At 41.9% G+C, this 13,352-nt stretch overlaps 1 protein-coding gene across 3 annotated transcripts in view; it reads right to left on the bottom strand.

Annotated features, from left to right (window-relative positions):
• Positions 1-13,352, bottom strand: part of hgsnat (heparan-alpha-glucosaminide N-acetyltransferase) — a 55,588-nt gene that overhangs the window by 2,480 nt on the left and 39,756 nt on the right. For all 3 annotated transcript variants that reach the window (XM_059025984.1, XM_059025990.1, XM_059025993.1), the window contains 3 exons: positions 7,341-7,450; positions 586-712; positions 164-250 (listed from right to left, as the gene is read on the bottom strand). In XM_059025984.1, the coding sequence (XP_058881967.1) occupies positions 164-250; positions 586-712; positions 7,341-7,450 (324 nt within the window). The remainder of the gene's footprint in view (positions 1-163; positions 251-585; positions 713-7,340; positions 7,451-13,352) is intronic.

Here is a 13,352-nt window from a genome sequence, read left to right on the forward strand (position 1 = left end):
TATGAAAATGATATTAACCAAGACTGTGACCAGTTACCTGGTCTGCTGCTGTGTTGAATGGAGTTCTTTTTGTTAGACTGCAATGGCTACTTTTAGTCTTTCCTTGACCTTTTCTCCCAAAAAAGTAAAGAAATCAGCAGTGAAATAGTGAGTCAAGATTTACCTGCAGTCCAAGGAAAGCCATAACAATTGAATTGAAAGAGCCTAGAACTCCTTCTGGATCGTAAGGCATTGTTGATAGATAGAGTACCTATAGATAAATTGGATTTTTAAAAGAAAAGAAAATATTTTTAATTAAACCAAGGTGACCATAATATAATAACCCAGCAATTACTGTTGATTGTGGGAGTGACATTAAAAAAAAATCTCTGCAACTCCCTAAAACTCCAGAAACAAACAATTCAAAACACCTGTCAACAGGGTTCTGTGTCATCTTAGGGGAAGCAGCTTTATACTATATTACAGAATACGTGTCAGTTATGGTGTTTGTCTTATACATTATTTAATCATGTGAGGGATCTGCATATCCAATTTCTTGTCAAACCCCCATGATAGGAAATGCCTGTGTTATCCTGGTTTCCTTACATGGGATGTGGGAGTCTGGTGAATGTGTTTCTCTCCTAAGAGCCAACGATCAATATAACCAGCAGCTCCTCCGGTACAGTTCGGGTGATGTCCAAAATCCCCAATTCCGCCTGGGCCGAGGTAACCTCTTAGGGAAATAATTGTGTTTAAAAATTAATTTGAAATAATACATGAGGCAGAAACCATTATATTGGTATTTTTGTAAACAAAAAAGGAATCCATATGGCACAGTGTTTAAAGATGAACGAAATGTAAAAATGTAAGTATGATTGTGGCAGGGCTGAAACCTGCACCAGGGAATAATATGTTTTGTTTTGGGTTTAGAAATAAAATATGGTTTTGATTGTAAATAACATTTTGTAAAAAGTGTGTCTGCTAGATATGACAGGGCTGGGAGGTTAGACTTCCCTCCCTGCCTTATTGAAGTTTGTGCAGCAGGTGACAAGGTGTTAATTGACTAATTGATTATCGCCAAGGAGAGTGAACCAGATGGACCAACCAAGAACGGCCACGTGTATACCGGGATTCTGTGTGTGTGTGTTTATGGTAGGGATTCATTTGGGGGATTTTAATCCCACAACAGTTTAATCCCTGGAGCCAGACCTCCCTTTTAATGGGAGCAGTGCTCGGCCTGTGTTTGGCTAGCTTTTGTTTTGTAGCTGTTTTCTCACTGTTTCGTTTTTGCTTTTTTGTATTTGTGATACTCTGTGTGTGTGTGTGTCCTTCTGCACTAGCGATACCATTGGTAACTGCCCAATTGTTTTAGTATTACTAAAACCTGGACACCTGAGTGGCGCTTTCAGTCTCAAACCCTCTGTGTCTGTATCGTTTTTTCTCAGCGGATACCCACACAGTAATAGAACACCCTGTTACAATTACGTTTGTAACAGGAACTTCTACCCTGTTTACGCTAGTCATTTTTAAGCCGACTCCGAGAGGGCAGGTGGCCCAGCCCAGGTCCAGTTGTCCTAAAAGTTGCCCGCCTGGGACCGTATTCTGAAAGGTTTCCTTCATGGGGCGAATAGTCTTTTGTTTGAAAGACATGCACATACCACTTGTTTAACAATTACACAATTTGAAAAATAAAGCTGTGGAAGTTTAATCAATTTAAATGTATGGACTTTATTTTTCATAAGTGCCAGGAAAACTGAGATTGTTCCGGTTGGAGCAATTGTTAAATCGTCCCAGTTTTGCTATTGTATTCACATTTTTATTTTGAAGTACAAAACAGTAAGTGTGCTTAGCAAGTGAACAGCAGAGTAGTTTATTAGATTGTGTTAGTACCATTCAAAATAAAATAAACAATCTTATGCATTATGTGTTTAATAATTCTGATCTGGCTTTTTGTACATTTAATATGTTTTGATTTGATGACAACAGAAAGACAAGTTGTTATGAACTACAATAAATACACCAAATGTTTAATTTAAAATTATGATTGTGTTACTATATACAGTTACTTTAACAGCATTAAAGTGAATTGATTACACCGTGTAACAATTTTTTTTTTTTTGTTTCTGGGTAGTAAGTGTTATTTCCTAATTGCTTATGCCTCAAAAGTATAGAAAATGGCTATTATTCCCCACAAACTTTGCTTTTGTGACCAGGACAGTGATATTTTGAAATTTACCTATTTTCCAGAACATTCCAGATAGATTCAATGCTGAGTAAACTTGGAGTAACTTCTAGAACTTTCTAGAACTTTCCAGTAATATAAATAGTAGTATAAATACAGGGGCCTTAAGCCCACCAGTTCAGTTTAGTTCCAGCTGCCTAAGTGGATACATATCTGCATTTTTCTGAGATGGCATCAAGAGGCTGCAAGCATCCAGCAGACGCATTTTGCTATGTCTGCGGCCAATTTATCAAGACAAGAGTGAAAAAGTATTCCGTGGAAGCATCTGCTAAGATGTGTGAGGCCTACAAGGCATATTTCGGCATGCCTGTCGGGGATCAAGACAAAACCTGGGCACCTCATTTCACCTGCGAGCACTGCAAAAAAACTCTGGAAGGTAAGATGGACAATTCTTCCTCGGAATTTTGTGTTATAAAATTTGTTAATTTTTAAAATTGTAAAAGTTTTTAGTTTTAAAATGTTTTACAATTTTCAATGTTATTGAAAAAAATATATCATATATGAAAAATGTTGCGAGAATCTCTTACACATTAGTCATGGGTGAAATAAATGTATTTTTGTAGGATGGTACAGAGGGGAAAAGACAGCCATGAAGTTCGCTATCCCAAGAATTTGGCGGGAACTCACTGACCACTCAAGCAACTGCTACTTCTGCATGGTGGACCCTTCTAAACGTCGGACTGGCAAGAATGCACCTGCTATCACGTATCCGGACCTTCCTTCATCCATCGCCCCAGTGCCACACTGCCAGTGCCAGGTGCAGCAGTGTGGAGTAGTGGTTAGGGCTCTGGACTCTTGACCGGAGGGTCGTGGGTTCAATCCCCGGTCGGGGACACTGCTGTTGTACCCTTGAGCAAGGTACTTTACCTAGATTGCTCCAGTAAAAACCCAACTGTATAAATGGGTAATTGTATGTAAAAATAATGTGATATCTTGTAACAATTGTAAGTCGCCCTGGATAAGGGCGTCTGCTAAGAAATAAATAAATTTAAATAAATTATTATGAGCTCCCCGTACCCACTCCTCCGTCTTTAGAAGAGAGCAGCAAGTAGTCAGAGAGCGAGGAAGACGGTGTAGATCCAGATGACAATTTCAGAGGTGGAGCTGAGGAGAGAAACCCATACTACCCCAACCAAAAAGACCTCAACGACTTGATTAGAGATCTTGGTCTCACCAAGTCCAATGCCGAGCTTTTGACGTCTAGGCTCAAGCAGTGGAACTTGTTGGATGAAAGTGTGCAAGTCGCAGATCAGAGGAAGCGTCACCAACCTTTTTCCAGCTTCTTCACCCGTCAAGATGGGCTCTGCTTCTGCCACAATGTGACCAGTCTGTTCGAGGCAATCGGAATCGCCTGTAACCAGAATGAGTGGCGCCTCTTCATTGACAGCTCATCCAGGAGCTTCAAAGCCGTGCTGCTCCATAATGGTAACAAGTACCCGTTTCTTCCCCTGGCTCACTCGGTGCACCTCAAAGAGGATTACAACAGCATCAAGACCTTGCTGGACACCTTGAAGTATGATGAGTACGGCTGGGAGGTCATAGGAGACTTCAAAATGGTGGCATTCCTGATGGGTCTCCAAGGCGGTTTTACCAAGTTTCCCTGCTATCTTTGCCTTTGGGACAGCAGGGACACCAAGGCGCACTACCACAGGCGGGACTGGCCACAGCAGACCGAGTTCTCTGTGGGGAGGAACAACGTCAAGTGGGAGCCACTGGTGGACCCCCGGAAGGTGCTGATGCCACCACTGCACATCAAATTGGGCCTTATGAAACAATTTGTCAGAGCTCTAGATAAGGAGTCGGCAGCCTTCAAGTACCTTCAAGACTTCTTCCCTAAGCTGTCTGAGGCAAAGGTCAAAGCCGGTGTCTTCGTCGGACCACAGATAAAGAAGATCCTGGAGTGCAATGAATTCCCCAAGAAGCTCACTAGTAAGGAGAAAGCGGCTTGGAACAGCTTTGTCGCAGTGGTTCGGGGCTTTCTGGGCAATCACAAGGCCGAAAACTATGTGGAGCTGGTTGAGACACTGGTGAAGAACTACGGCACAATGGGCTGTAGGATGTCCCTCAAAGTCCATATCCTTGATGCTCATCTTGATAAATTCAAGGAGAACATGGGAGCGTACTCGGGGGAGCAAGGCGAGCGCTTCCACCAGGATATACTGGACTTTGAACGCCGCTACCAAGGACAGTATAACGAGAACATGATGGGAGACTACATTTGGGGGCTGATTCGTGAAAGTGATTTACAGTATAATCGTAAATCTCGAAAAACTACTCACTTCTAAATCTTTTGTAGTCATTTTTGTATTACTTTAGTATAAATACATGTTAATTTGGATTCATATGTTGTTTTTTTCTGACTTTATGTGAACGAAAAGACACAAATTCGCCCGTTTTCTCACAGGAAATAGGTAAATTTCAAAATATCACTGTCCTGGTAACAAAAGCAAAGTTTGTGGGGAATAATAGCCATTTTCTATACTTTTGAGGCATAAGCAATTAGGAAATAACAGTTACTACCCAGGAACAAAAATTGTGTTACATAGTGTTATATTAAAAAAAAAAAAAAACACTCAGTTTTTCACTCTGGAAAACTGGTTACTCTAGATGTGAATATATGTATAAGCACTAGCTTCAGGTCAAAAAGCACTTTGTTTAAAAGTAAAGCACCACATTTGCCCCTGTGGCAGGGCAGAAGACCTGCTGGTGTAAATAGGGTGGATGGCGTGCTTTTTATTTGTTTAGCAGGGATGGGGTTAATTCCTAGTGCAGAATGTGGCAGGAGCTTAATTGGAAAAGGAGTTGGGGTGCAGAGTCTGTGGAGAGGGGGGGCACCTCCGAGACGTGTGCCCCTATGAAGACCCACATTCTATGGAGGCCTTCGCATGAGACCCCGTGGAATAGTGGATTGGACGCCCTCCTCGCGTGCCTCGAGGACCAAGGTTGGTGCCTCGCCTGTGGGGAGTTCTGGCACTTGGTGCTACACTGCCCCCTCCAACATCAGGAGGAGGAGCTGCCTGCCTGATTGCCTGAGAAGGAGGAAGCACCTGCCAGAAGAAAGGAAGGGGAGGGGGGGGGGCTGCTCTCGAGGCAAGCAAAGGAGGAGACAAGGCTTTTTCCAGTGCCAGAGGGAGAAGCCCCGTGGTCTCCAGAGCTGAAAGGGGAGGAGCTGTTGTCATCTCCACTGCCATTATTTTAACAGCGTCAGTGAATTGTGAAGCGTCAGTGTTAAATGGGCACCCCCTCAGAGAAGCTCAGGGGTCACCACAGGGGTTAGACGGGCGCCCCTTTACAAAAGCCCAGCAGTCACAAGAGGGGATAAACAGGCGCCCCTGACAAAAGACCCAGGACAACCCTGGTCGAAGGAGACGAGGGGACCACCACCTCTCAATTAAGTCCAGCCACATGCTATAAAAGGAGGGATCAATCATTTGTTTGGGAGAATCGAGTTTGGGTGAAAGTATACTGTGTTTATACTGTGTTTTGAGACCGTGAGTGTAGGCGAATGCCCAGCCTGATGGTTTTTGTTTAAACTGTTTATTTTGGCTCTTGTGCCTTTTTCTTTGTGCTTGTGTTAAATAAACATGCTCATATATGCTTAAACTGCAGCTCCTTGTTTCTGAATCTCTTTTCTGCCAATACCATCTGGGGCCACAGCACTATCCTGCCAACATCCGCCTAGAAGGAAATCTTATGATTAATGAAAAGCTTTATTTTTTTAATTGTATCACTGATTCTGTAGTACCGTGATGGTAAATGGGGGGGGGGGGGGGGTGACGACACCATTGAAAGTGGCAGATGTTTCTTTTTAGCTATTAAACTAATGAGTTTTGTTTTTGTTGAATAGCAAAAGTATGTGTTTTTCATGGGTAAGAAAATAAACACGGGTTAGGCTCCGGCTCACCGCGACCCTCTATAGAATTAAGCGGTTACAGATAACGGATGGATGGAAGAAAATAAACGAGAATTATAGTTACTGAGTTGTCAGACTGCTGTGTAAATTAATTATTATTATTATTATTATTTACGACTCACAATTGTTACAACATATCACATTATACATTATTTCACATTATACAGATATCACATTATTTTTACATACAATTACCCATTTATACAGTTGGGTTTTTACTGGAGCAATCTAGGTAAAGTACCTTGCTCAAGGGTACAACAGCAGTGTCCCCCACTGGGGATTGAACCCACAACCCTCCGGTCAAGAGTCCAGAACCCTAACCACTACTTCACACTGCTGCCCTATGATTAATATAACACAGATTTCTTTTAATGTCCGATACGCAAGATTTCAATGCTCCGCTCCATTTCCGATGGCAAAATGAAATCTTAATTAGCACGGAACGACCACCTCGAAGTAGAAACACACAAGTGACACAAATTGCAGGCTTGTTGTTGATTTAAACTTTTCCACCTCTGTGTTATGGGGAGGGGAAATGTGTTCATGCAAGGGGTGGTCGATATGACATCATTGGGCACGCACTACAGTTCAGGGGCTGTGCGCGCACATATGGGGCCAGATCCAGCCTGGCTCTACGGGTGTAAACGGGTGGCTCAAATAAGAATCTTTTAATCTGACTGAACCGAAGCAGTTCAGAGTTGTAAGTGTAAACACACCATAAAGGTCTCAAACACAAAAGAAACAGTATGGATCAGTTTTGTTAAGCCATTAGTATGTGCACCAACTTTCTTGTAATTCTGAAGAGGTGATGTATCGACGCTATTAATTTCACATAAAATGACTTTAAGCGAAAAAAACCCTTATTAAAATCAGCAACATAGAACATTTTCATTGCCACAGCTGTAAAAATAAAATTTGCCCCCAGTACTATGAAAAACAATCCCATCCAAGTACGCACATGTATAAAAATGCAAGTGACATACTGTATGTACTTAGACAATCTGACACGTCTGCATACCTACAGCTAAAAATAAAGTTTATGGTCTCTTCAAACTGTACTTAATTGGCAGACCTACCAGCTGAATTGTAACGCATGCTTTTTGTGTTACCAATTTGCAAACAGCAGATTTTGTTAAGTCAGCAGCTGCACTTTAGGGACTGAGTTTAGCTTCCTCTTTCCAGCTCCTTTTCTGAGTGCACACTTACAATGGGCAGTCAGGAACCGGTAGGAGGAACGTCAGACAAAGCCACATTGTCTCCAGTGCCACAATAAAGATCCAAGCAGGCCAGTACAGGACCAACTCCGGAATGAGAAACTATAGGGGGGGAAACAAATTGGACAGAAAAATATAAATCCACAAATTCTGTATAACTTTTGTGTTCAGATTCAAGAGAAATTCACCAATTCTATCTTAGCAAAAATCTCCTTAAGGTACCTAAATGTTAAATCTAGCACACCTACACCTAATAGTTGAAGTAAAAGTAAGAGTGAATCCAGTGTAACACCATGAACTTCTAAAACATTAGGTTATTATCATAACCCCGGTTCCCTGAAATAGAAATGTAACCATTACCCAATAGGTATTTATCCTAAAAGACCCTGGTAACATTTATAAGATAGCCTGTGACGCAGTCGTGCCCGCCCCGAGGGGATAAGTGGACTGCAGACATCGTCATCATTTTTCCTTCAAGACTGCTGCAATCATGGACACAGTAAAGGTTAATGGTTACATTTCTATTTCAGGGAACCAGGGTTATGATAATAACCTAACGTTCCCCATCAACTACGAAATGTAACCATTAACTAATGGGTATGAATACCAAAGCTGTCGCAAGGCAATATTGCAGAGCAACTGGAATGCTACAAGGCTAAGCCAAAGGCCACCTTGCGCCTTACCATTAGGAACCCCAGTACAAGTAGCTCGGGCTAAAACATTGAGGGAGAAGCTCACCTTTATGTCTATTGTAAGGGTTGACCTGGAAGTCATCCTTAACCCTTTGCGGTCCATTGTCGGACTGGGTCCGACATTGCAATTATTCCTCACAGGTCCTTTGTCGGACTGGGTCCGACATCATTATAGCAACGCAATAAACGGGTGTTTAGTCGTTTTTTCTCCGGAAAAAGCCGAGAAAACCATTCAATTGCCGAGTGGTAGCGACAGGAGCCGAGACAAGTCGGAAAAAAAAAAAAAAAAAAAAAAAAAAGGCGTATTTCATGAATAGTCATACATGGTATCAGGTATCAGATAATGGGCGTCCATAATAAACAAGCTGGCTAAGTGCGTCAGCGCACTGAGACTATCATGGACATTTGCAGAGCTTTTTTCAGATGTTATAGTAATAAAATAATGACTTGGATCGCATTATTGAGGAGTTTGGTGATAAAACGAGTGATCTGGAGATGATCGATCGGTATGTACGACTATTATTATTATTATTATTTATTTCTTACACAGCTGAACGCTATAGCAAACAAAAGGCTGGGGAGGGGCTGGAGATGCCTAGTGTGTGCTTTGTTGATATGCAGGGCCATTTAAACCCGTTTGACTGTGAAAAAAAATACTTTTAAACAGCGCGTATAAAATTAACTGCGCGTGTGAAAATTAATTAGACCTGGCGTGCCTGACGCACGATTAATAAATGGACCGCAAAGGGTTAATACTCTAATTCCAAAAATCGGGATTTTATGGATCCATGAACCTAAGTCTGTAGAACCTAAAAGGTATGGGGAGTAGTCCACACTGCTGAATTACAAATGTCATTGTCAGCTGCACCCTGGAATAAAGCCCACAAAGTTGCTATGCCCCTGAAGGAATGGGCAGTGAGCTTTCTGGAGGGGGCAAGTTGGCCAGCTCATAGGCAGTCCTGCATGTGTCTGTGTGACAGAGAAAGAATGATTGTTGGTGTCAGACTGGAAGGAAGTGGAAAGAAGCCTTCAGTTCCACAGACTGTTTGACATGGAATGCCAAGATAGTGTTTGGCAAAATGCAGGATCAGAATGGAGCGTAACCCTTGTCCTGGCCTCTGTAAAGATTAAGCAGAGAAGCAGTATAAATCACCAAGGAGAAACACTGCATCTCGCTCACCCGCTTTGGGAAGATGATAGCAATAACATTTCAGTTCAGCAGAATGCGTGGGCTCAAATGGAGGCTTCAAGAGTGCATTGAGCACAACGTTTAACCTCCAGCGAGGAACAATGTCCTTCGTAGGTGGCCGAAGCCGCCAACCCCCCCCTAGTTAAACTGCGTGCAGTTCCAAAACATTTCTGTGGTGTGCCATTCTGTGGCATGTAGTATACAGTAACAAAAACCCCTGCTGTCTCAGACAACACAAGCAGCAATGCCGCTGTACAGTATGTTACTATGTGACACCCATCACACAAAATAAATATTAATTGAGTGGTCCATTGAAGCGCACCACTGTTAGCCTGTTTAAATGTATGTTTGCTGTTTCCCTTTTAAGTGCTGGTTTTAAAAAACGTTGCCCCTTTAAATGTGTTGGAGGACCTTGGCCTTTTTAAACCCTGCACTAATGGCTGTCCTTAACACGAAATTCTCCTGTCAGGACACTGCACTTTGATTGGCTATCATATTATTGTTAATAAAACAATGAATAATCCTCTCCCTACACCAAAACTCTAACCTTAAGGTCAGTATCCTATACTGCAGTCATTACACATCTAAAGTAGTTCAAGTGACCGGAAATGCCGACTTCCTCAGTTGTCCTGACAGGAACATTTCATCGTACCTTTGTAAGCACTGCGCACTAATGCACTACAGGGCGGCACCTTTTCCTGTTGGGAGCTCCTTCTGTTTTGGTGGCCGCTGAAGGTTTGCTGCAGGATATTTGAAAAGTGTTCAGGTTTGCTAAGCAGACTTTGTTTTCATGTATAACTGCATTAAGTTAAAACGTTCAATATGTTTGGTTAGCTTTTGCTTTGTTAGTAGTTTTAAAACATTTTCTTCTATTAAGCAGCTTTGCTGACACTGATATTTACCTTGCCATTTATCTGGAACAAGCCATTGTTTTGTTTCTAATTCTGCAGCAAGCTGTTTCATCTTGCAGATTTTTTGCTGCTGCATGAAACCTGTTTCTTTTCACTTTTTTGCCAACTGGATCCCTACGGACAGCCACGCAAGCCGGGGAGAACAAACAGATTGTAATTATTATTTTTCTGACTTGTTTATGTCATGCATGGTTTTGTTTCCTTGGATATTTTTTGCTTTGGTTTTCCTGGGTTTTTTGTATTAAACGTTTGGATATTCTTTCTGCATTACCAATACTGACTTATTTGCTGTTGGACTATTTATTATGAATGGGTTGCAGGACTATTATATACGGGACATTTGTTTTGTATTGCTTGTTTCGCTATTTCTGGCATCTACTTACTGTTACGTGGATGAAAGGCAAAAGTGATTTTGCAAAGATTATTTCTTTCTTTTCCTCTTGGCCCTTACCTGTGCCTCAATTGTTTTATTTCTTTTCTAACCCTGTTCTATGCTCACTGGTCTGATAGATACCTGGTTTACTGGTGTTTATAAATTTACTCTGATAACCAATATTCCAGTTTTGTAAATGCTTGTGTGTGGTACAGAAATTAAATTGTGTGCAATCAACAAACCTATTTTTGCTATCAATCTGCCATCTACTTTTTACAGTATTATTTAAATGGTTTTTGGTAGTAACCTATTTTGATTCTGGGAACACTGGGTTGGCCTTTTGGTCAAAGGTTGTTTGTTACAACAGGCAAAAGTATTGTAAAACAGATAAAAACAGTGCAAGTCGACACTCAAACCGGGTCCGCTGGTACTGGACCAGGGATGTTATCAATGTTTAAACCAAAGTACCAACTTTCAACCGAGTCTGAAGCGAGCAGACAGCAACATGAACCGAGATGAACCCATCAGTTCAGCAGCCACACGGTGCCTGAGCACTAGTGCGATACTGTACAGTACCCTCGGTACGGTGCAGTTCAGTGGTGCACCCAGTACGGTACGGTTCAGTGGTACACCCGGTGGTGGTACCTTCGGTACGGTCCGGTAGTACACTCTGTACGGTACAGTTTGGGTATCCCGGTGCAGTAACATCGTTTGCTGTTCGGTACGTGTACCGGATCGGAAATGGGGCAGGTCTGTGACCCACAGTTACTGCAGAAGCAATATATAGGGATGCCCATATATATAGCTTCAGGCAAACCAACACAGCCCTAAGACTGGGGAAAGCCTACTGTCAGAGCCATGACAGCCTTCGCAATGGTACTGCAAGCAGAGACCAAGGGGGCAACGAAACACTGCAGGAGGGACTGCAAGCAATCAGACCCAACGCAGAGCGAAGCCTAGCAACTGCGCAGTGACTCGGAGTGGTAACCTCTTTCGTTGTATAGTACTTGTACTGGCAGGAATGGGGTAGGCCTGGACCTACAGTTACCACTTAAGCAGACTATAGGGATGCCCACCTATAGTGCTTCAGGCAAACAGACACAGTCCTAAGACTGAGGGAAGCCTACTGTCAGAGCCCTGCCAGTCTTCTCAATAGCACTGAACGCTGAGACCAGGGCAGCAGCGAAACACTGCTGGAGGGACTGCGAACAGCCAGACCCAAAGCAGAGCTAAGCCCAGCAACTGCTAGTGAATCGGGATGGTAACCTCGTTCGATGTACAGAGTACTGGAGGGACCGGGAGCAGGTCTGGACCTAGTTACCATGGGAGCGATCTATAGGGATGCCCACCTATAGCACCCTTGGCTAATCCAACAGTCTGAAAACTGAGGAAAGCCTACTGTTAGAGCTCTAACAGTCTTCACAATAATACTGCAAGCAGAACTAAAGAGTACTTGGAACTGCAAACACAAGTCAAAAAGGAAGTTAGAAAGGCCAAGAGAGAGATAGAAATCAATATTGCTAAGGGGGCTAAAACCAATTCCAAAATATTTTTCCAATATTATAACAGCAAGAGAACATTCAAAGATGAGGTTAAATGTCTAAGAGACACAAATGGCAAAATTATAGATGAAGAAAAAAAAATAGCAAATATATTAAATGATTACTTTTCACAGGTTTTTACAAAGGAGGACACGGACAACATCCCCGACATGTCGACCTGTTCCTATCCAATTTTAAATAACTTTAGCATAACAGAGGCAGAAGTGTTAAAGGGACTAGGAGCTCTTAAAATAAACAAATCCCCTGGGCCAGATGAGATCCTCCCAATAGTACTCAAAGAAATGAAAGAAGTTATTTACAAACCGCTAACCAAGATCATGCAACAGTCTCTTGACACAGGGGTTGTACCAACAGACTGGAAAATAGCAAACGTAATACCGATCCACAAAAAGGGAGACAAAACCGAACCAGGTAACTACAGACCAATAAGCCTGACTTCTATTATATGTAAACTTATGGAAACTATAATAAGATCCAAAATGGAAAATTACCTATATGGTAACAATATCCTAGGAGACAGCCAGCATGGTTTTAGGAAAGGGAGATCGTGTCTAACTAACCTACTTGACTTTTTTGAGGATGCAACATTGAAAATGGATAACTGCAAAGCATACGACATGGTCTATTTAGATTTCCAGAAAGCTTTTGACAAAGTCCCGCATAAAAGATTAATTCTCAAACTGAACACAGTAGGGATTCAAGGAAATGCATGCACATGGATTAGGGAGTGATTAACAGGTAGAAAACAAGTACTGGATTAGAGGAGAAACCTCAAAATGGAGTGCGGTAACCAGTGGTGTACCACAGGGATCAGTATTAGGTCCTCTGCTATTCCTAATCTACATTAATGATTTAGATTCTGGTATAGTAAGCAAACTCGTTAAATTTGCAGACGACACAAAAATAGGAGGAGTGGCAAACACTGTTGAAGCAGCAAAGGTCATTCAAAATGATCTAGACAGCATTCAGAATTGGGCAGACACATGGCAAATTAAATTAATAGAGAAAAGTGTAAAGTACTGCACGCAGGCAATAAAAATGTGCATTATAAATATCATATGGGAGATAGTGAAATTGAAGAAGGGAACTATGAAAAAGACCTAGGAGTTTATGTTGACTCAGAAATGTCTTCATCTAGACAATGTGGGGAAGCTATAAAAAAGGCTAACAAGATGCTCGGATATATTGTGAGAAGTGTTGAATTTAAATCAAGGAAAGTAATGTTAAAACTTTACAATGCATTAGTAAGACCTCACCTAGAATATTGTGTTCAGTTC

Source organism: Acipenser ruthenus, chromosome 1 (assembly GCF_902713425.1).
Source record: "Acipenser ruthenus chromosome 1, fAciRut3.2 maternal haplotype, whole genome shotgun sequence".
Taxonomy (NCBI): Eukaryota; Metazoa; Chordata; class Actinopteri; order Acipenseriformes; family Acipenseridae; genus Acipenser; species Acipenser ruthenus.